This window comes from Scylla paramamosain, chromosome 10 (genome assembly GCF_035594125.1).
Source record: "Scylla paramamosain isolate STU-SP2022 chromosome 10, ASM3559412v1, whole genome shotgun sequence".
NCBI lineage: Eukaryota > Metazoa > Arthropoda > Malacostraca > Decapoda > Portunidae > Scylla > Scylla paramamosain.
In genome coordinates this window covers 29,513,851-29,536,931 of record NC_087160.1, presented here as the reverse complement: position 1 = coordinate 29,536,931, position 23,081 = coordinate 29,513,851, and the positions used below count along the sequence as shown (strand labels likewise).

Sequence of the window (23,081 nt, the reverse complement as noted above, 5' to 3'; positions counted from 1 at the left end):
TAGTAAAGATGGAGAGAAAGCGAAAGAATAAGCACGTAGGTAGAGAGAATGAAGGAGTGGATAGGAGGGAAAGTGAGAAGAAAATAGCTGAGTGTGGACTGGAATTTAGATTAGGAAGGGAGCTGGGAGAGAGAGAGAGAGAGAGAGAGAGAGAGAGAGAGAGAGAGAGAGAGAGAGAGAGAGAGAGAGAGAGAGAGAGAGAGAGAGAGAGAGAGAGAGAGAGAGAGAGAGAGAGAGAGAGAGAATGCGTAGGTAGAAGGGATGTAGACAAAACGACGCTGGTGAGGGTGAAATATCATGGCGTGAGGTGGAATATGAGAAACGTAGGGAGTGAGAAGGGAATAGATGAAGGGGTAAGTACATGGTAGGGACGAAGGCAAGAGAGAAAGAGAGGGAACCCTGATGAGCATAGCATAGGGTTGTGTGTTGGTGCAAGAGGTGAAGAAGAAAGAAATGGAGAACAAGAAACGGGGAGACATGTATAAATACATGAAAGGAGGAAGGGAAAAGAAGAAAGGGAAAAAAAGTGGAGGTTTGAAGAAGTTATTAAGAGGGAGAGTGAGTGCATTAGTAGAAGAGAAGATGAAAAGAGTAAATGGAAAGGAGGAAGGGAAGAGAAAGGGAACAAGAGAGAAGGAAAGAGGTGGGTAAGGAGAAGGCATTAAGTAAATAGGTGGAGAGAAGGAGAGAAAAGAAGCAAAGGAGAGGCAGTAAGTATAAGTGGAAAGGAGGAGGAGAAGAACAGAAAAGAGAGATATAAAGAAGAGGAGAATAGGGGGTTAGAGAAGGGATTACGTAGGAAGGGACGGGCAGCGGCATGTGGGGAGGGGGAGCATTGATCAGGTGAGCCAAGTATTACCTGAATGACTTTGTTCATTGCCACCATTTTGAGGTAATGAGTTAGCTTAGCCCGCGTGTTGTGTTGTGCTGTGTGGGGCTGGGCAGGGTTCTCTCCCTCTGCACATGCACACGCACACAAACACACTCATGCTAATTTAACCTGCTGCATACTCACCGGGCTAGATTTGCGTGCTCTTCTCTACGAGTAAATTGCGTCATCAGATTTTTTTGTTACGACTGACCTGCTCACACACACACACACACACACACACACACACACACACACACACACACACACACACACACACACACACACACACACACACACACACAGTGGCAGCAGTACGAATTCTCCAAGGTTTTGGTTATTGAAATACCTACAGGCTTTAGACGACTCCCCGTGGAACCTGGTGTTTGTGGAGGAGGAGGAGGAGGAGGAGGAGGAGGAGAAGGAGGAGGAGGAAAGAAATTTAAGTCATATTTCAAAAGAATAAAGTAGTCGTGTCTAGAAAAAAAAAATTGCGAGAAATGTGAAGTGCGAGAAACACAACTCAAGGACTCAAGGTCTTGGAGCAAATTTTTGATCCTTTGTCAAGATTTTTCCTTTCTTCATATAAATTAAGGTTGACGTGTTTAAGTGTTCAGAGAGAGAGAGAGAGAGAGAGAGAGAGAGAGAGAGAGAGAGAGAGAGAGAGAGAGAGAGAGAGAGAGAGAGAGAGACAGTTTGTGCGTGTTTGTTGAATTACTGCACAAGGTCACTGGTACTTTGTTCAACACTTCGATTATTCTTTAGTCGTGAGATTTGTATTTGCGGACTATTACCGCTACCCTCGTCTCTCTCTCTCTCTCTCTCTCTCTCTCTCTCTCTCTCTCTCTCTCTCTCTCTCTCTCTGTTCTGTCCTTGAAGTCTGTCGCAGTGTTTAGTGTTTCCTCCCTGCGTGAAATTGTAAATGCGTTTTTCTTTTTTAGTTGCCTCTCACGTTCTGCATTTTGTGATTATTTATTGGAAAGTTCTCTTGGTGCAGCCGAAAGATTGTTTTTTATACGCGTTTTGAAAGTCTTGGGCACTGCATCTTCTTCTTCTTCTTCTTCTTCTTCTTCTTCTTCTTCTTCTTCTTCTTCTTCTTCTTCTTCTTCTTCTTCTTCTTCTTCTTCTTCTTCTTCTTCTTCTTATTATTATTATTATTATTATTACTGCTCTTCGTTCTCCTCCTTCTCCTCCTTCTTTTTCTCTTCTTCCTTCTCCTTCTCCTCCTCCTCCTCCTCCTCCTCCTCCTCCTCCTCCTCCTCCTCCTCCTCCTCCTCCTCCTCCTCCTCCTCCTCCTCCTCCTCCTCCTCCTCCTCCTCCTCCTCCTCCTCCTCCTCCTCCTCCTCCTCCTCCTCCTCCTCACCATTATTATCCTTCTTCTGTTTTTATTGTTGTTAATATTTTTTAATTATTATCATTACCTTCATTATTACATTCTCCTTCTCTTATTACCACCAGCACCACCACCTCCACCACTGCCGCCGCCACCGCCGCCGCCATCTTTTCATTATTTCCCTTTGCCTGCCAGGTTTGATTCATATTCACTGGAAATGAATGAGCGGCGAGAAAAGGAGGTTTTCACGAACGCGCAATTTACGTTTAAAAAGTAAGGGGAACTTTTTTGCACATAAACACCAAGGATAATGGGAAAAGAGAGATTGAGAGAGAGAGAGAGAGAGAGAGAGAGAGAGAGAGAGAGAGAGAGAGAGAGAGAGAGAGAGAGAGAGAGAGAGAGAGAGAGATTTAAAGTGGTCAAAGCTATAATTAAAATAAAGAGAGAAAAATCGAGTAAAATAGTGATCATAAGTATCCGTAAATAGTTTTACCTTTGTGCGTTGTTTTCCTTCTGTAATTTCTTTGCTGCCTTTCTTCCTGGGCCACTCATGAGATACTCCACCAGAGAACCCACTGACATCGTGGACGGGGGCGCCTCTCCCTGGCTCTCCGCGGCTTCCCCTGCTGTAGGAGTCAACGAGGGGATCAAGTCCTCGCCTTCGGCCCCTATGTAGTCAAGATCATTCGCATTCCCATTAGCTACCGAGGAAAGCCTGGATTCAGATGTCCTTGGAGACGATGCGGACTTCAGCGTGTCCCTCAGGGTCTTGTCCTTCGAGGCGAGGGAGTTGTTGGTGTCCTTCATTGTGTCTATCGCCTTCGTGCTGCCAGTGTCACGGTTTTAGTACCTGTAGAAGGAGATGAGATGAGGTTATTGTGTCCTTCCTTGTTGTCCTGTAGCCTCCACCATCTTGTTGCTAGTGTCACAGATTCACTACCTGTGGAAGGGGACAGGAGGAGGTTATCGTGTCGTGGTGTGATTGGTTGCAGGGTGTAGCGTGCGCGTGTTGGTGTTACGGGTGATGTGACAGGTGGTGGCTCCATCACACAGCGGGGCGTACTACGTAATGGTGCCACTCGGCGAGAATTAATCGTGTTGGGTAACAGGTAATTTCGCTAGTCTTTCATTAATATCCGGGCAATGTATAGCGATTATCTGTTCCGCGTAATAAGTTGTCGCCTCACTTCGTCCTTGGTCTGCGCCTCGCTATGCAACTCTTGTATTACGAGAAGGCCCAACGAAACACACACACACACACTCTCTCTCTCTCTCTCTCTCTCTCTCTCTCTCTCTCTCTCTCTCTCTCTCTCTCTCTCTCTCTCTCTCTCTCTCTCTCTCTCTCTCTCTCTCTCTCTCTCTCTCTCTCTCTCTCTCTCTCTCTCTCTCTCTCTCTCTCTCTCTCTCTCCCCAACCACCCACCCACACACACACACACACACACACACACACACACACACACACACACACACACACACACACACACACACACACACACACACACACACACACACACACACACACACACACACACAAAATCACCCGCACCTGTCCGAACCCATGCCATCTGTGCTATATTAACTACCCCTGATCTGACACCTCTCCACTATCTACATTTGTTCCTCTTATTACCTTCCCACTAACGCACCTGGCCTCCACCTTGCTGCCACGACCTCGCCTTTGTCCAGGTACCTCATATGTTATTAACGTGTCACCTGTCCAGGTCTTACTTATCTCTCTTATCACTTCTTCTCCCACCTCCCTCCCTCTACCTTACGGCCTGAATACCTTCCTCATGTGTACCTGTCATTATCTTGCCTCTCATGCTTTTTTCCAGCCTTTCGCACGCGTTTCTGCCTCATTTTCCATCGAGGCACGCCATAAATAGGTGTGCCCCTGGGAAGCAGCGTCATGCCTCCTCCCGTCGCCTCGATAAATGAGTCTATTCCTCTTGCATAGTTCTTACGGGCCAGTGCTGCGTCTCCCCTTCTTGCGCTCATTCAGGGAGGCCTTGAGTGTGTGTGTGTGTGTGTGTGTGTGTGTGTGTGTGTGTGTGTGTGTGTGTGTGTGTGTGATAGATGTGTATGTAGCGATGGACAAGTGCGGTGAAAAAGAGTAAAGTAAACTGACGGACGGTGTAATGGATGATAAAAGTACGAAGGGAATTTTTACTCTTGACTAGTAAAAGTTGAGTCGTTTTCCTGACTGATCTTGTCCATTTACCGTATGTGCCTGTCTATGAGTCTAAGTATCTGTTGCTTCACTCACACTCATATGTACCTGCTTATGTGTCTACGTGTCTGTTGCTTCTCTCTCTCTCTCTCTCTCTCTCTCTCTCTCTCTCTCTCTCTCTCTCTCTCTCTCTCTCTCTCTCTCTCTCTCTCTCTCTCTCTCAGTATTTTTGTTCGTTGCATGAGCTGAGGAGAGTGGCAGCGTAAAAAAGGAAGGAGCGAGTGCAGCCTGGGAGTGTGTTGAGACTGTGGAAGGTCACGAATGATTTGCTGAAGGAAATGATTATAATAGTAGTAGAAGTTGTGCCCGGTTGGAGGGTGAGTCAAGGTGAGAGAGAGAGAGAGAGAGAGAGAGAGAGAGAGAGAGAGAGAGAGAGAGAGAGAGAGAGAGAGAGAGAGAGAGAGAGAGAGAGAGAGAGAGAGAGAGAGAGAGAGAGAGAGAGAGAGAGAGAGAGAGAGAGAGAGAGAGAGAGAAGCATATTTACCTAATTGCGTTTTACGGGATAGAATTTCACCGGGAAAGTCCTGTCTTCCTTAATTAATTTTTCATGTTTCCCTGGAAATCTTAATCTCTCCCGCTCACCTCGCACTCTTCCGGCTGTGGTTATATTATATATATATATATATATATATATATATATATATATATATATATATATATATATATATATATATATATATATATATATATATATATATATATATATATATATATATATATATATATATATATATATATATATATATATATATACATACATTAGAGCAGAGTGTATACGTTTCAGGTTTAATATTTATGTATATTTACATTATTTTACCGCTTTACCTAGTTTCTGGGGCTGCTTTGTCGCAGAGAAAGATACAGTTTTCAGAAAATTACTGAGCTCGTATTTTTTTTTACGTACATTGTTTGTGTGTTGATTAAAGGTGTGGTGGGATTCGAACCGTTACCTTTTGTGTGGAGATTTGTGAATCATTTGGAGTGCGTTCAGCCACCAACGGGAGAACAGAAATTGCATGGTTGCTTCATTTCTTTCATTAACGTCTCTTGGGAAGAAATAATAAGTCATGTGCCTTCGATTAACTGGAGAATTTCAAGAACGCACCAAAATTCGTATGTGTGTGTGTGTGTGTGTGTGTGTGTGTGTGTGTGTGTGTGTGTGTGTGTGTGTGTGTGTGTGTGTGTGTGTGTGTGTTTAGAGAAGGTAAGAATAAAACAGATACAATATTATGTTTCTCTATCTCCGTTTTCGTAACCCCAGGTCGCTTAGTAGGAACCAGACACCCACATGCAGAATTGGTGAATAAAACGCTTAGAAGGAAATGACAAGAGACTCCGCTACCTTGCTGGGTGGTGGAGCCCATGCCAGCCCTGCCAGCTATGCCTCTTGAATTATAGTATCATTTGATGACTTTTTGATAGAGGTGAAATTTTTGAAATCTCGCCATATTTCACTGGAGTTGCCGACTATTTCGACCATTTCGCGTTGGAGGTTTTCAGATTTTTAAATTTGAGTCACAGAGAGAGAGAGAGAGAGAGAGAGAGAGAGAGAGAGAGAGAGAGAGAGAGAGAGAGAGAGAGAGAGAGAGAGAGAGAGAGAGAGAGAGAGAGAGAGAGAGACGGAGAAAAAAATTAATAACTCAGCTCTTATTTTTCATGTAAAGGGCAATTGGCCAAGTTTAATAAGAAAAAAAAAAAAGAGCACAGTTGAGTGCCAGTTCCCAAAGAATTAAATAATGGAATATAAGTGTCTTGAAACCTCCCTTTTGAAAGAGTTCAAGTCATAGGAATTTAGAAATACAGAAGCAGGCAGGGAGTTCCAAAGTTTACCAGAGAAAGGGATGAACGATTGAGAATACTGGTTAAATTTTGCATTATAGAATTGAACAGAATAGGGATAAGAGGAAGTAGAAAGCCTTGTGCAGTGAAACCACAGGGAGAGGAGAGGCATGCAATTAGGAAGATCAGAAGAGCAGTTAGCGTGAAGAAACCGGTAGAAGACAGCAAGAGATGCAACATTACGGCGATGAGACAGACACTGAAGACGGTCAGTTAGAGGAGAGGAGTTGATAAGACAAAATGCTCTTGATTCCACCCAGTCTAAAAGAGCGGTATGATTGGAACAACCCCATACATGTAAACCATATTCCATACATGGACGGATAAGACCCCTGTACAGAGTTACCATCTAGTCGGGCGGTGGGGGGAGTGAGAAAAGCAGGCGGAGATGCCGCAGAACACCAAACTTCATAGAAACTCTTTTAGCTATAGAGATGTGAAGTTTCCAGTTTAGATTATTAGTAAAGGACAGACCGAAGATGTTCTTTGGTATCTGATTCTTTACTTTGTTATTCAACCTTCAATTTACAGCAAAGGTTACTGTCTCGGGGCTGCCACGTGTAAGCCTGGTCGCTTCTTGCAGCTTCCCTTATTTCTTATGTTCTTATGTTCTTATGTCTCAGACGAACAAACACTTGCGTCACTTATACGCCTGTTTCAGTTGTCCGCCATGACTGGGGCTCGAACAAAGGTGAAATGGACATCCAACAAGTTGAACTGTTCCTCGCCATGCCTACAGGGAAGCGTTAGCAAACTCAGAAACAGTAAAAGTTTGGGAAGGTAAATTTTAACTCCATCTAGTTGGAATGTCAATAGCAGATATTTTTTCATCCACATAAATGTTGCGTCAGTTGTTATCGACACAAACGGAGATAGACAAAAATGCCTTTTAAAATGTTATGAAATGCATATACTCGCTCTTTTGTTTCGTTTTTTTTTTTTTAATAATTAGTCCTAATTGTATGCAAGCCTGAACACAGCCTTTAGAATACGTCTCCTTTAATTATTATACTCAAGCCCTGGATTCAGTTATGCATCAGCAGCAGTGGCAGTTGTGCTGTTATGCTGTTATGCTGCTATGCTTCCTTGCAAGTATCTACATGCTGGTGGGTGTCATCCATCTCAACCTGTACGTCAATAGTGAATGGCCTTGAGGCTGATATTACACCAATAATTAAGTGTGGTTTGGGAGACATTAATGCGTGGAAGGTTTCAAAATTTATAATGTACCTTGTGTGTGTGTGTGTGTGTGTGTGTGTGTGTGTGTGTGTGTGTGTGTGTGTGTGTGTGTGTGTGTGTGTGTGTGCTGGTCAGGTTCAGGTGACAGAGATTGATAGCAAGGGCCAGCACTCTTACCTGGCCGCGCCCTTCGAGGCTCCCCATCCATCACCTTAATTACCAAAAGACAGGTGAGTGAGATTACCTGCAGCGATCACGCCAGGTACAGGAAACTGTCTTGGGAGGGCTTACGGTGCTTCTGTTGGCTTGCCTCTACTTGTTTCTACCTTTGTCTCCCCTCTTACCAAGTATCTCTTATAATACTCTGTCCTTCCTGTTCTTGGCGGATTAACTTTATTATTAGTCTAAATCATATATACGTTTTGAAATTTAGTTTGTGCTCTAGATTTTTTTTTTGTTTCATTCTGTTTTTTCTCTCTTCTCTTACTTTTCTCCCTCGGGATGCATTTATCTTTGTCAAACTTCGTAGTGGAGTGTGTGTGTGTGTGTGTGTGTGTGTGTGTGTGTGTGTGTGTGTGTGTGTTTTCTTTTGCTTGTGTAAGTATAATTTCATCTTTTCCCTTAGCTTGCCACCCACGTCTCTCTCTCTCTCTCTCTCTCTCTCTCTCTCTCTCTCTCTCTCTCTCTCTCTCTCTCTCTCTCTCTCTCTCTCTCTCTCTCTCTCTCTCTCTCTCTCTCTCTCTCAAGTTCATCGTAAAACCAAGCCACCAGCCAAAAATGGGACCAACACTAGAGGGAGAGGAGGAGATGCAAGAACAGGATGAGAGGAGGAAGTGAAAAAGAGAGATTGTTGAGAGAGAGAGAGAGAGAGAGAGAGAGAGAGAGAGAGAGAGAGAGAGAGAGAGAGAGAGAGAGAGAGAGAGAGAGAGAGAGAGAGAGAGAGAGAGAGAGAGAGAGAGAGAGAGAGAGAGAGAGAGAGAGAGAGAGAGAGAGAGAGAGAGAGAGAGAGAGAGAGAGAGAGAGAGAGAGAGAGAGTCAGTCTGCAGGGAACGTGGATGGGTTGAGAGGGGGAAGGAAAAGAAATGACGGAAGCAGGATGTGGAGAGGAGAGAAAAAAAGAGAAACTGGAAGTGGAGAAGAAAAGAGAGGTTTGAGGGAGGACAAGGAGGGGAGGAGTGATGCATGAATGGTCCTCTTCAGCCTAGACTTCCTTTCTTTTTTTGACTTCTTAATGCATCCCGGACACCCGCTTCCTCTCGCCTCCCTTCCTCTATGTGTGTGTGTGTGTGTGTGTGTGTGTGTGTGTGTGTGTGTGTGTGTGTGTGTGTGTGTGTGTGTGTGTGTGTGGGTGGGTGTGTGTGTGTGTGGTAAGGAACGAGAAAGGAATGTAAGCAATGGAACGAGTTTAATTTGGCCGGAAAGCACTCTACCCATCATTACTTAGAGTGACGGAACGAAGCTGCTTTTCGCGCGGCAAGACTACGACGGCAACAAAGTGAATCGCAGTCGTGTTTTAAGGGGAAATCACCGAGGGTCGTTTACAAGCACGTTCAGCGCGGCGGCGGCCTGGATGGAAACAGGGAAGGAGGGGGGATGGGAAATGAGGACCAAGCGTTCTTCATGTAGTTACGTGTTGGTATCTCGAGCATAAAGGAGTATTGATAGTTCCTCATGTGAGGAGTATAATACATTATCAGACTGCTTAGTGTGGAAATAAGGGACATTCATACTAGCTCACCGCCACGGGGAATGAATAGGTAGCAACGTATGGTCGACTGAAATTATGTAACAGCGATAAAGTTAAAGTTATCCTGTATTGGCATGCTTCTGTATATTTGGCCGCATGAAAAGTGTAAAAAAATGTAAACATACGTAAATGCATCACCAATTTACGACGCGTTTATTTCAAAATGTTTTCAATATGATATGGTGGGCGTAAGAGGATTTTTTGTTTTGTTTTTGTTTTCATGTCCATGCTTTTTACTTTGTTTTGAGCGCAGCCATCGCTTTAATGCACACCCATCGATGAAAGCCTCTGGAAATTGTAAACTTGTGGGCGTGAGGCAGCGAAACCAAACCAGTGCTGACGTGTGTGTGTGTGTGTGTGTGTGTGTGTGTGTGTGTGTGTGTGTGTGTGTGTGTTGGCGAATGAGCGGGCGTGTATGATCTAGCTGTCGTGTAATCTAAGCTGAGCCGTTCACAGCACTTGTTTCAAAGCAGTCCGCCACGTGTAATGGTAGGCAGCGGTGTAGACCATCACTGTGATGCGTCATGAGTGAAAGGTCACGGCGAGGACATCATTTGAGGATCGCACTCCCAACGTTTTCATCCCAACATAATTACCGTGCTGAGCTTCACCAGTGCCCGTAATGTTGGCCCATATGAAGTATCAGGTTGGCACACGGCTAGAAAAAATAAAGATTTCCCTCCTAAAGTAGAAAACGTTCCATCCCAAAATGTAGGAATTACGCACTAGTGAAGTGTCCATTTGTGCAAATGAAAAAAAGTTTTCTATGATGTCCTTGACCTTTGTGTCCTTTACTCTTTGATCCCTTGGCAACACTGGCGCGACAGGCGGTGATGAAGGGACTGGCGATGTCACATCCATGGGTGGGGGAGCCAATTGCATAGGACTTTATAACTGGAATTCAGACTGATTGAAATTATATCCCCGCCACAACAAGGTCATAAGGTCCAGGTTATGAATACGAAATAGAGAGCTGCGACTCACACCGAGGAACTGCTTTGGACCAAGATCTTACTCGTAACCTTTTGATCACAAGAGTAGGAGTGTGTCACAAAGTCATTTGTTTCAACAGTATGAGTTTGGGAAATAAAAAGCGTGATTAGTTCTGATGTCTTGGACTCATTAGGTAGGAAAAACATGATATCGAGTTATGTATTCATGGGCTGGAATATATGGAGGCTGTGGATACAGCTTTTGTGGGGCATTGTAGAAGTGTGGAACTGCGGGTGCAAATTCCGAACTAAGAAGAACTGCGTGAGAGTAGTTTCCGTGGATTATGAAGGGAGTAGCTGCAAATTCAAGGAAGGAAGGGATTATAATTCAAGGCCCTCGAGGAAGAAATTGATGGCTGGGACAAAACGCACATTGCTTTCGATCTTTGAAGTATTATCTAGAATTGCAGAGGGAGTATTTATTTTAAACCTCAAGTAATAATTCTCTAGTTTCCGAAAATAGGGAAATAGTAATGAACAATGTGTTGCATTGCGCCGGTAGTGAGAGAGAGAGAGAGAGAGAGAGAGAGAGAGAGAGAGAGAGAGAGAGAGAGAGAGAGAGAGAGAGAGAGAGAGAGAGAGGCGAGTAGACGAGAGTCACTGGTCAGCAAACCCTCATCGGGAACACGGTCAGAATAGGCTTGAGTGCAGGAAGTGGGGAGTAGTGGTCGTGGTGGAGAAGGAAGCACGGAGTTGATAGAGTCTGTAGAATAGTGTTAATGGTAATGGAGAGTGAGCTTACGCTACATTGGATAATAAGAAAAGGAAGTCATTTGGGAAAGACCGGACGGCACGAAGAACCAACCTATCCACTCTCGTTATTGTGTGTGTGTGTGTGTGTGTGTGTGTGTGTGTGTGTGTGTGTGTGTGTGTGTGTGTTTGTATAACTCCCTAATGCTTCATCTGTTGGTATAATTCCAGGAAAAGGAAAAGAGAAATGTTTAATTCGTTGACTCGTCTTTGCCGGCTTTGCCTTAAGGAAAGAGGCAAGGATATGACATTTTACCGGCAATGGTTTGGATAAAAGGAAGAGAGAAGATGCGTGATGGGGAAGAGATTGGCAGTTATGACCCACTAGACTCTTGCGAGGAAACTTCCGCTTGGGTATTATGATTCTTCAATAAATGTATGAAATCAGTTTGTCAGGCAGCGAGAGACACGATTTTCTGACATCGAAAAATGGAGGCTGTGAAAATTGTATTGTTCTTCATATTTTGTACTGAGGAATTTTTGTTCAGCGAGTCAGAGCCGGAAGAGATCACCTATACTATGCGCTTCATTGCACACACACACACACACACACACACACACACACACACACACACACACACACACACACACACACACACACACACACACACACACACACACACACACACACATACACTCACAGTGTGCCGCGCCGTGGGGTTGTGATGGCCGCCGCCGGGTTGTAAATGCTTGATAAGTCACCCAGCGGCCAGTCCAGCGCCATTGTTCGCCTGTCCCTCGCCTTTTCCGCGGCTGCCTTCCCTCATGTGTTTTTGTTTTCCTTTTTCTGTGTTTCTCTTTGTCCGCTTTGAAATTATGGCTGATTTGTGACTTGTTTTGTTCTTGTGCTGATTGTTTAGTTAACAATTTGTGAAGTTTTGTCATGTTTTTCACACACACACACACACACACACACACACACACACACACACACACACACACACACACACACACACACACACACACACACACACACACACACACACACACACACACACACACTTCTTCTCGTGCCTGTGATTCTGGCTGGTATGTGTTGGAGTGTTTCATTAAGGGTTGTGTTTCAGATGGCTGGTCCATGCTCTCCTGACACGACAGGTTTCCAGTGCAGTGCCTCGGGTCTCTGGTCCGTGTCCTTAAACGTTTTGGCGTCTCTAATTTACGTTTAACAGGATCTTGTGGAAGTTATTAGGGTTTTCAAGTTTTTTTTTATGATTCTAGTTATAGTTTAACAAGGATTTTGCATCATCAGTAAGAAAACCACTCATGAGAACCTGTGGCCTTTGAAAAATAGTCCTGATGCGATAACAAAATGTTTAAGAAATTGGTTCTTAGCTATATATTTTCTCAACAAGAGAGTTTCGATTCATCTTTGTATTTGGTGATTTGTTTTAGAGTATCTGTTAGAAATAGATACAGAGAGAGAGAGAGAGAGAGAGAGAGAGAGAGAGAGAGAGAGAGAGAGAGAGAGAGAGAGAGAGAGAGAGAGAGAGAGAGAGAGAGAGAGAGAGTAGTGTGGGGATGGAAATGCTGTGGAACTTTCCTGAAATCGCCTGCGGCCGGAAGCCTCGATGCTTTGAAGTTGACTTGAGTCAGAACTTTGTTAAAAATAAGCGACCGGAATCCGAACTCTTTTATGGTTGCTTAGTGTGTGTGTGTGTGTGTGTGTGTGTGTGTGTGTGTGTGTGTGTGTGTGTGTGTATAATACAAATAAAAAGGTAAGTTGAAATATGTAAATATGAAATCAAACTTGAAAGGAAAATTGCGTGATGAACCCTACGTTTTTTTCTCTCTCTCTCTCTCTCTCTCTCTCTCTCTCTCTCTCTCTCTCTCTCTCTCTCTCTCTCTCTCTCTCTCTCTCTCTCTCTCTCTCTCTCTCTCTCTCTCTCTCTCTCTCTCTCTCATCTGAACCTTTCGAAATACACAAATGAATAAAACGTACACATCTTAGGTCTGAACAATATACGACTCGTCTCAATTTTTGTATCTCGGATTTACACGTATATATCAGATTTCAGCTTCAGATGATCCCTTCTCACTTTAGATATTTTTCCTGCTACAAATTCTGATCAGTTCAAGTCTAAGTGCGTGAACACGAATCGATAACTTCAGAACAACCTTGTAACTTCAGAAGCAAGTGAACGTTTTAGATTGCAGTTTCAGACACTCTCATTTGATAGTGTTGCGTGGCCAGGTGGAGGGTCGTGTAGTGGCTTGCTGGTCAGGTGTGCTGCATACGGAGAACCCCAGAGTTATCATTAGTCAGAGCCGGTGCGTCTGTGTTACCCTTGGAACTCAACCGTGTGCGTGATTCTGTGCTCCATGGATTGCATACCTCCTGTTGCTTTGCTAATCGTTCTGAAAGTCCCCTGTGGTTGTTAGATGGGTTTTGGAGGAGCGGGTGTGAGGTACAGGCGGGGTGGTAGAAGGGGTAGGCTTGTGATTTGAAACAGGGTCAGGGATAAGGCTGGGGTGTTGGGGAATGCGGGGCAGGGAGGGAGCAGCCTAAAGGATTGGAGGTGGACTTACAAACCTGCATGCATTTGTGTATTGCCTCCGTTGCTTCCTATTTACATATAATTTTCCTGACGTGTTTCTGCCATACCTATGTTTCTTGGTTAAAAATTTTTCACTCTCTGTGTGTGTGTGTGTGTGTGTGTGTGTGTGTGTGTGTGTGTGTGTGTGTGTGTGTGTGTGTGATTCTCCGAGTCTGAAAAAATATCGTATCGGGATATCTGAAAATTGTTGTTGTGATTTATTTTTTTTTATTTTATTTTTCCTGTCAGTGCTTTTGTTTGTTTGGAAGGATGTGTGTGTGTGTGTGTGTGTGTGTGTGTGTGTGTGTGTGTGTGTGTGTGTGTGTGTGTCTGTGCAGAGAGAGAGAGAGAGAGAGAGAGAGAGAGAGAGAGAGAGAGAGAGAGAGAGAGAGAGAGAGAGAGAGAGAGAGAGAGAGAGAGAGAGAGAGAGAGAGAGAGAGAGAGAGAGAGAGAGAGATTAAAATCTAGGGTTTTAAAATTCCAGTGTTCACTAACTTCCCAATGAACAAGGGAAGGATTGAGCATCGCAAATATATAGGTGTGTGTGTGTGTGTGTGTGTGTGTGTGTGTGTTTGACATAAAACAGACAAAAACAAGGACATAGATAAAAAAATACGAAAGTGGAAAGAAACACGACAGTAAGTAAATGGCGACAAATAAAAACGACAAAAACATAGATTTACAACCTGATAGACATAAACTCTCCCTCTTTATAAACCCCCACCACACACACACACACACACACACACACACACACACACACACACAATTAGAGAATAGTATCAATCACTGGACGGCTTCTATGACAAAGCGACTACGACGGAAGAAAGAAAAAAAGAAAAAAAAAAAATAAACGCCCATTAAAAAAAAAAAAAAATAAATAAATAAATAAACGTGTACAAAAATCTAGAGGGAAAAGGAAATGGTGAGAGAAAAAGGGGAAAAAAGAATGAATAAAAAGAGAAGGTTAGAAACAAAAGGAGGGGAATAGACAAGTAGCTGATAGGAAGAGGGACCCAACCACTGCGCCATTCCCCGTGACTCGCTGCACCTTCCTGCCCAAATCACCATTACAGTTACAGGACTCAATGATTCGTACGCTTTGGCAACTGTCCACTGCTGCTGCCTGGGTAGCGTGAATTCTTTGAACCTTCTCCCGCACGCCAAAACACACGCCTTCTCACTTAAATCTACGGGAAAGTGGCCATCTATGTTTCCTGTAATGTTTCATATCGCTTTACACACACACACACACACACACACACACACACACACACACACACACACACACACACACACACACACACCTATATATTTTCAGTGCTCAATCCTTCCCTTGTTCAATGGGAAGTTAGTGAGCACTGGAATTCTAAAAGTGTAGATTTTAATAACTCTCTCTCTCTCTCTCTCTCTCTCTCTCTCTCTCTCTCTCTCTCTCTCTCTCTCTCTCTCTCTCTCTCTCTCTCTCTCTCTCTCTCTCTCTCTCTCCACAGGTTCACACACACACACACACACACATACGTACGAGCACACACTAACTGACACTTCAGTCTTTAAAAAAAAATCCTCCATAAACGTGATAACGAGACGTGACTATTTCACGCTTCAAATAGATGAGTTTTATCAAGAGTCTCACTTTTACCACCGTGACCCCACTTGACCTGACCATGACGATGAACTATAGGGGGAGGATGTCTGTACTTGGCGAGGGAAAAAAAAAAATTCGTCTTGCCGTCTCTTATCCTGTGCTCTCCTCCCTTAAAGAGAAGAAAAGCCGCGTCTTCATCACGCAGCGGCCTTCTGCTCATGACAGATTTTAGTTCGCGTTTCTGGACGGTGGTTTTTGTCACTATGTATCATTTTTCTTATCACTATCAAGATTTTCCTCCTCCTCCTCCTCCTCCTCCTCCTCCTCCTCCTCCTCCTCCTCCTCCTCCTCCTCCTCCTTGCAAGGACCAAAAGGTCTGTAGCTGTTTGGCTTTCCTTTGTATTCCTTTGTATTCCTTTGTATTCCTCCTCCTCCTCCTCCTCCTCCTCCTCCTCCTCCTCCTCCTCCTCCTCCTCCTCCTCCTCCTCCTCCTCCTCCTCCTCCTCCTCCTCCTCCTCCTCCTCCTCCTTCTCCTCTTCCTCCGGCACATATGTGAAGAGCGAACGAGATCCTAAGTTGTATTTACTTTTTTTTTCTTTGTGTGTGTGTGTGTGTGTGTGTGTGTGTGTGTGTGTGTGTGTGTGTGTGTGTGTGTGTGTGTGTGTGTGTGTGTGTGTGTGTGTGTGTGTGTGTGTGTGTGTGTGTGTGTGTGTGTGTGTGTGTCTATTTTTCTTCTTTTAGGTGCTAATGTCATTTGTGACGTCTCCAGCGCTCAGGTAAAGGACGTGATGGCAGGAAAGAAACGGGAAATATTAGAGCTAATGAGTGAGTGTAACTTCTCTTTGGGTAAAAAATTGCTGCTATATTGCGCCGGAGAGAGAGAGAGAGAGAGAGAGAGAGAGAGAGAGAGAGAGAGAGAGAGAGAGAGAGAGAGAGAGAGAGAGAGAGAGAGAGAGAGAGAGAGATTCTGCTTGAAAAGAAAGGAACATACCAGTGCTATCTTATGTGAAATACTTGGTGACTGATTCAACTATATATATATATATATATATATATATATATATATATATATATATATATATATATATATATATATATATATATATATATATATATATGTATATATATATATATATATATATATATATATATATATATATATATATATATATATATATATATATATATATATATATATATATATATATTTAGTTTTAGATTCGGTCTATCAGTGTTATTGCTTGTATAAATTCACATTGCAATAATTTAGCGTGACTTTTTTTATACCTCGCCCGTTAAGGCAAACAAGAACGAAAGTATTTGGCTCGTGTTCATATATCGAGAAGAGACTGATCCCTAATGTTTCTTTGATGACAACTGCCGGCAGTTTAGGTAGAATGTGGATAAGTGAAAACCCTATCAAGGAATACTCAACTGTACCCTCCTAATAAAGGAAAATGTATATTATAATATACATCAAGCTTTCTTCTATGAGAGGTCACTAATTATTGACCTTTCATAGATGATAGCTTGATTGCAACTGTGAAAATGCTGAGTTGATAATTTTTAATGTATTCCTCCCCACAATGCCATAATACTTGAGTACATTTGTCTTTGCGTGGGTAAGTCGTGTGTTGTGTCTGTGTGTGTGTGTATGTGTGTGTGTGTGTGTGTGTGTGTGTGTGTGTGTGTGTGTGTGTGTGTGTGTGTGTGTGTGTGTGTGTGTGTGTGTGTGTGTGTGTGTGTTGAGATTATCTACAAACTTTCCATGTCCTTCGGCCTTGTCTTGTCTCGCCTCCCTCTAATTTGCTTATTATCTCTGTCCTTAACCTTTCCAGTTTCATTGCACCGCCCCTCGTCTCGTCTCTCTTTAGTGCGTCTGTTAATTCTTTGGTTACGGCCAATTAAACTTGTGTTCTTTATATCATTTGCTGTTCTTGCTCTTCGAGTATACTGAAGGTTTACATTAAGGCAAATTCGTCATCTATGTGAAGGATTTGGGTTTAGTTTTGCTAAGTCATTTAGATGGACCTCTCACTATTTTTTTTTTTTCGTTTAAGCCATTCTCAATTGATTTAGCTAGTCTGTATGTTTAATCCATTTTATTATTGCAAATAAACTTTGGTTGTAGATCTCGTGTTTCCTTTCCGTTTGTTTCTAGTGTTTAATGTTCTTTTCTTTTAATTTTCTTTCCTTTTAATTTCCTTTATTGAGTATTTTCTCTTGACTCAAACATTTATATTAACTCATTGGTGATGACACTCTTTGCTCCTTATTGGTCAAGTTTATTTTTATTGTTTTATAATAGTTTATCATATCTCTTAAATAAACGCATTAATGTTTAGTGCTTAATGTTTCCGATGTCTGGTACAATGTGAAGTCGTTGTCGTGACACCCTGAATCAACAATATAATCGCACATAAATTTAAACCGTAAATTTTGCCGAGAGAAAGAGAGAGAGAGAGAGAGAGAGAGAGAGAGAGAGAGAGAGAGAGAGAGAGAGAGAGAGAGAGAGAGAGAGAGAGAGAGAGAGAGAGAGAGTGGGGAATATATATATACGAGTATACACGAGTTAAGTGTTTATTTTTGATGTGCGGTACGATGTGGTGTGGCCGTTGCGATACATCAGATCAATCATCCAGTCAGCTGCGCATTGCTTCATCCAAGTACTTTCGCTCCTATTTATCAATAGAGTGTAACATCTTCGAAGATCATACACGCTACTATTAAGTAACTAGTCGTTCTTCAGCAGCTAGTACTTATATTAACACGTAGATAATCTTCTGAGTATGATTATCCTCGAGGTAAATGTTGTAAAGTTGTGATAATTAGTGTGCGTTGACTAGGATGCTCACCAGTACGCCACTTGATGCATGCCTATATATATCTTGAATTTTTAATGGCGTGAAATGCACCTGTAGGTAACGTGACACTTAACTCTATTCCAGCTTTATATATATACGCCTAATTATGAGTGGGAGAGTGACTAATGCCTCACAGGTGGGATAAATGATCGAACTCGCTTTTCCAATAATGAGAAGCGACGCAAGTTCCCAGGTCATCCGTGGGTCGGTTGAGACTCTTCGTAGTTGAGGCTCGTGTGTCACCCGCAGGAGAGAGAGAGAGAGAGAGAGAGAGAGAGAGAGAGAGAGAGAGAGAGAGAGAGAGAGAGAGAGAGAGAGAGAGAGAGAGAGAGAGAGAGAGAGAGAGAGAGAGAGAGAGAGAGAGAGAGAGAGATAAACGGATGGTGGTGTGATGGAGTGGTGAGGATTGTGTAAGAAAATGAAAAGAATAGAGGAACTGGAGATAGGAATAAAGGAAATAGAAGCGATTGTAACGAAACTCTTACAGAAACAGGCTAAACTAATTAATTTCACACTAGCACAATGCACTTATCATACACTACAAATTACATAATTACATTAATTATTAAATAAAACTACGAATATTACAAAAGAAGAGCAAGCAGGTGTACTCGTATGCTATTGTTTCTAGCAAAGGGTACAGATGTTTGTTAAATATATATATATATATATATATATATATATATATATATATATATATATATATATATATATATATATATATATATATATATATATATATATATATATATATATATATATATAGTTTTTTTTTCTGTTTGTGATTGGGAGACCGGGAAGGGACACGAAAGAAAGAAACAAACAAACAAAAGGAAAAAAAAAGCCTGCTCACTGTGCCATTCCCCAAAAGAAAAAAGGAGGAGAAGAACCAAGAGAAATGGCCAGTGTGTTGTTCGTTTGTTATACGTGGAGAGTGATCAGAGGGGTGGGTGGAATGGTGCGATAGAGCGGTAGTCTGCGTGTCCTTGTAGAGTTAGGGGATCGAGTCTTGTCCTTGGCAGTGTGCTGTCGACTCTGTGAGTGGAATGACTTCACGTGCGTGCCATCCCGTTATCTTTCAACACAGTCAAGTGGTTTCTTGTCAGGCGGTGTAGTGCGGGGGGCTGAACACGGCTACTTGCAGGCAACGTCATTAACACCTTCCATCTTCCTGCACGAGCGGACGTTTTTTAACGTGTGTAACTAATGCACGTAATTTGTTAGTGTACTTATTCATGTGGGAAGAGAGTGTGAATAGGGAGTAATAATTGTGGTAGGACCGGTGATGATATGATGATATTGATGATAGCAGCACGAGCAGCAACAAAGAAGCAGTAGTAGTTCTACTACTACTACTACTACTACTACTACTATTTTATTATTATTATTAATGTTGTTGTTGTTCTTGTTGTTGTTGTTGTTGTTGTTGTTATTGTCGTCGTCGTCGTCGTGGTAGTAGTTGTCGTCGTTGCTGTCATTATATTGAAATAAGTCAATAAACAAATACCTTGGCTGACAACTACATCACATACATATCCATTATAGTTATCATATTGCACAAGAGTTACACTGTGGCTAAACTGTTGGGACACAGTGGCCATGGGAATGAGGAACTGGAGAAGAAGAAGGCGCAACTCGGCAATCGAGAGAGAGCAATCTGATCCCGCCAGACCCGAAAACTCAGACCGAAAAATTATGGGCCAAACTGCTTCAAGTTTCCCAGTCTGGAAGTTACCTCGGGAGCGAATGAGGCGTTAATGTGACAATGAATCTGCTGTGGTAAAGCTTACTTGAATGATTTGTTGTGTTTATGGAGGGCTGTATTTCAATGAAACAAGGAAATATAACTCTGCAATATCATGTCTCTTTGAGGACGAGAAGATTTGGTTGGGCCTTTGGAGTAATTAATTACTTCATCGTTTACTTATTTAGTTATTCATTAATTTGTTACTGTCATTGTTATCATATATATATATATATATATATATATATATATATATATATATATATATATATATATATATATATATATATATATATATATATATATATATATATATTCCTTTTTTTATTATACGTGAAGTACAATCCCTCCACGGTGCGCTTGGAGACCCGCGTGAGTGAAGGGCTGTCACTGCACTGAAGTACTGTTTCTCCACTGAGTGGGATCCACAAAAATGCAAAATCCACTTCACATAAGTGAGGCAGAGAGTGAAAGAGAAGGTGCCAGTAAAACATGTCACTAAAATGGTAGAATATCCTGCACGAGAATATTTGTATGCCTTTCCCCTCACATTCCTGGGCCACGGTTTCTTCTTCCTCTTCGCCTTCCACTCCCAGGGGCGCCGCGCCGTGCCTGGAGCGGCGGCCCGGCAAATACTCGTCATGGCGGTGCATCTCGGTCCAACCACTTTGATTCCTTTCTTTATATCTTTCTTGGCCCCGATTGCGGCTTTCGCCTTTTCCTTTAAGTGAATGTACTGATGTTTTATTCTTTTATGTATGTGTGTGCGTGTTTATTTCCTTCCTCAGCCACCTCCACACACTATGTTACTATCCTCGAGGAAACAGAAACGTGGACTTGAATAAAATACATTAATTATTAGCTACGCGAAAGCACCTGTGTGACGAAATGACACCGCAAACCCTCGACTCAATAGAGGACCGAAGCTCAAACCTCCACTTACTCCTGTTTGTACGACACTTGCTTCACACGAAAGAAGTGGTTTATGATGAAGAAGAGATGTACATGGTGTGTGTGTGTGTGTGTGTGTGTGTGTGTGTGTGTGTGTGTGTGTGTGTTTGATTCAAAGTATCTGAGAGAGAGAGAGAGAGAGAGAGAGAGAGAGAGAGAGAGAGAGAGAGAGAGAGAGAGAGAGAGAGAGAGAGAGAGAGTTTCAGTTTTTATGTTCATGTTTGTTTTTATATTAATATATAAAAACAAACTAAGATTCTTCTGTGTGCCACGAGAGGCGAGGAGTCTCGTGTGGCCTCATTCATCGTCTCAGGTCATTGCGCGGGGTTACGGGGGTTAGTTCATAGCTATATATTCTCATTAGGTTAAGAATTTCAGCCGAGCGTTGGGACCGGGCAGAGAATGTCTGCGGCACAGAAGGCAAGAGGCCATGAATGCAAGGTAAGAGCCCTCGAGGCGCACCCTGCTGGAAGGCACCGCGCCCGTCAGTGGTACAAAGACATTTGCGATGTATATGAGGCGGTTTGTGTATTTCCCCGTGAATATTGCCTTTTCTGGTTTTTATGGTCAATGTGTTGCTCGTTTCCCCTGCACCGCATTTTCTTCTAGCTTAATTCTATTTTCTCATGTTTTATGTTGCCGCCTTCCGCTGTTTGTCGTATGTTCACAGTTTTTGCAGATGTTATGATCCTAGCGCTTTTCTCAGTTTTTTTAGTAATACATCTGGTACTTTTATATTTCCAGAAATCGTTCTAGCGTCCATGTGCGTTGTCAGGACGGACGTCTGCGCGTCACGAATACTGATTTTACTTGGGGTCATATTCCTAAACAATTTTGACTTTCATTATTACTGTTTTCAGAGAGCACATAAATGATTAGACGGATTCTAATGATAATTTTCCCATTGATGATGCATAAAGCTTACTAAACTATCACTAGAATTAAGAAAACACTCTTGAAAGCCTCAATAATTTCCACTAGTCTGTTAGAAGTACTAGAGATCAAACGCTGAGACCTCTGAGAATGCGATCCCTTAGCCTCACGAGTCTGTCAAATTTCCGAACGCCACATGCAGCACCACATCACCACGCGGCTCTTATGCCACCGACTTCCACTTCCGGTTTCCTTTGGGTTAAGTGACAAGAAAATAATGATGAAAACTGAAACACGACCGATTTTCCCCTCAAGTCACTTTCACGATTGTCACACCTCACTCTACTTACGTGTCTCGCCGACCAGGAACCTCACGCAGACGGGTCGCTGGAGCAACAAGTAGGGTGTTCCTGGCAGGGGGAGTCCGTGGCGGGTGTGTGGCGCGGGTGGGCGAGCAGAGAGAGTCCTCGCGGGTGACTGGCGGCGAGGGGAGGCAGGCGCGCATGTCCCTGGGCGCCGGGAGGGGGACTGGCGGGCGGGAGGAAAGGATTAGCAGGAAGAGCGGCGAAAGGGCTGAAGCAGAGAGAGAGAGAGAGAGAGAGAGAGAGAGAGAGAGAGAGAGAGAGAGAGAGAGAGAGAGAGAGAGAGAGAATGTCTGTTTGTATGTGTGGTGCAGTGCCAAGAGACCGTCTATCCTCCGCTTCACACGAGCTTCCCAGAACTGAAGGAGGTGACGCAAGACTCCGATGTGAAGAGGAGCGCGGCGGCTCGTGTTGTGTGCTTGCTGTGCTTGCTGCCGTGACTCTAGCACGGCACCAAACAGCGCACTATAGCACCAGGGAAGCACAGCGTGACAACAACACCCAGGCACAGTAACTCGAAGCTGCACTAACAGGCGCGGCAAGACAGAGGGAATATACAATACAATATACAATAGTTTAACAGCAGAAGTGGAGCACAACAACAACGGGGCAGGAAAGCAAGGATGGCACCACTACACACACACACACACACACACACACACACACACACACACACACACACACACACACACACACACGAACGTCATATAAACGTGACTGCACTTCCCAAATACCAAAAAGAGAGATGTTAAAGTGTGGCCGCGCAGTCTTTTCATTCCCCTCTCCTCCCCTCTCCCTTCCCCTCACCTGGCCGCCTCTAAGCGTGAGGGGACGTGGCCTAGAATCACAGGCAAGTATCGTCCGCGGCGCCCCAGCATTACACCTCATTATTCCCCGTGTGTTGTTCCCCCATTAACACCCATTACCTCGCCGATGGGCAGGCCTACATGCACACTTTACCCAGGCCCAGACCCAGACCCAGACACACACACACACACACACACACACACACACCCAGACACACACACACACACACACACACACACACACACACACACACACACACACACACACACACACACACACGTTTCAGTTGTTTGAACTATCCGTCCTCTCTCTCTCTCTCTCTCTCTCTCTCTCTCTCTCTCTCTCTCTCTCTCTCTCTCTCTCTCTCTCTCTCTCTCTCTCTCTCTCTCTCTCTCTCTCTCTCTCTCTCTCTCTC

At 43.4% G+C, this 23,081-nt stretch overlaps 1 protein-coding gene across 4 annotated transcripts in view; it reads right to left on the bottom strand.

The window, feature by feature from the left end:
- Positions 1 to 22,392, bottom strand: part of LOC135104502 (protein stum-like) — a 96,856-nt gene extending 74,464 nt beyond the window's left edge. For 3 of the 4 annotated variants that reach the window (XM_064012064.1, XM_064012065.1, XM_064012066.1), the window contains exons 1-2: positions 21,848 to 21,985; positions 2,695 to 3,051 (exon numbers count right to left, since the gene is read on the bottom strand). In XM_064012064.1, coding sequence (XP_063868134.1) covers positions 2,695 to 3,008 — 314 coding nt within the window. In that variant the 5' untranslated portion in view covers positions 3,009 to 3,051; positions 21,848 to 21,985. Of the gene's footprint in view, positions 1 to 2,694; positions 3,052 to 21,847 lie in introns of all 4 variants that reach the window. The other variant, XM_064012067.1, reaches the window with a different exon arrangement.
- Between the last annotated feature and the right edge of the window lie 689 nt (positions 22,393 to 23,081).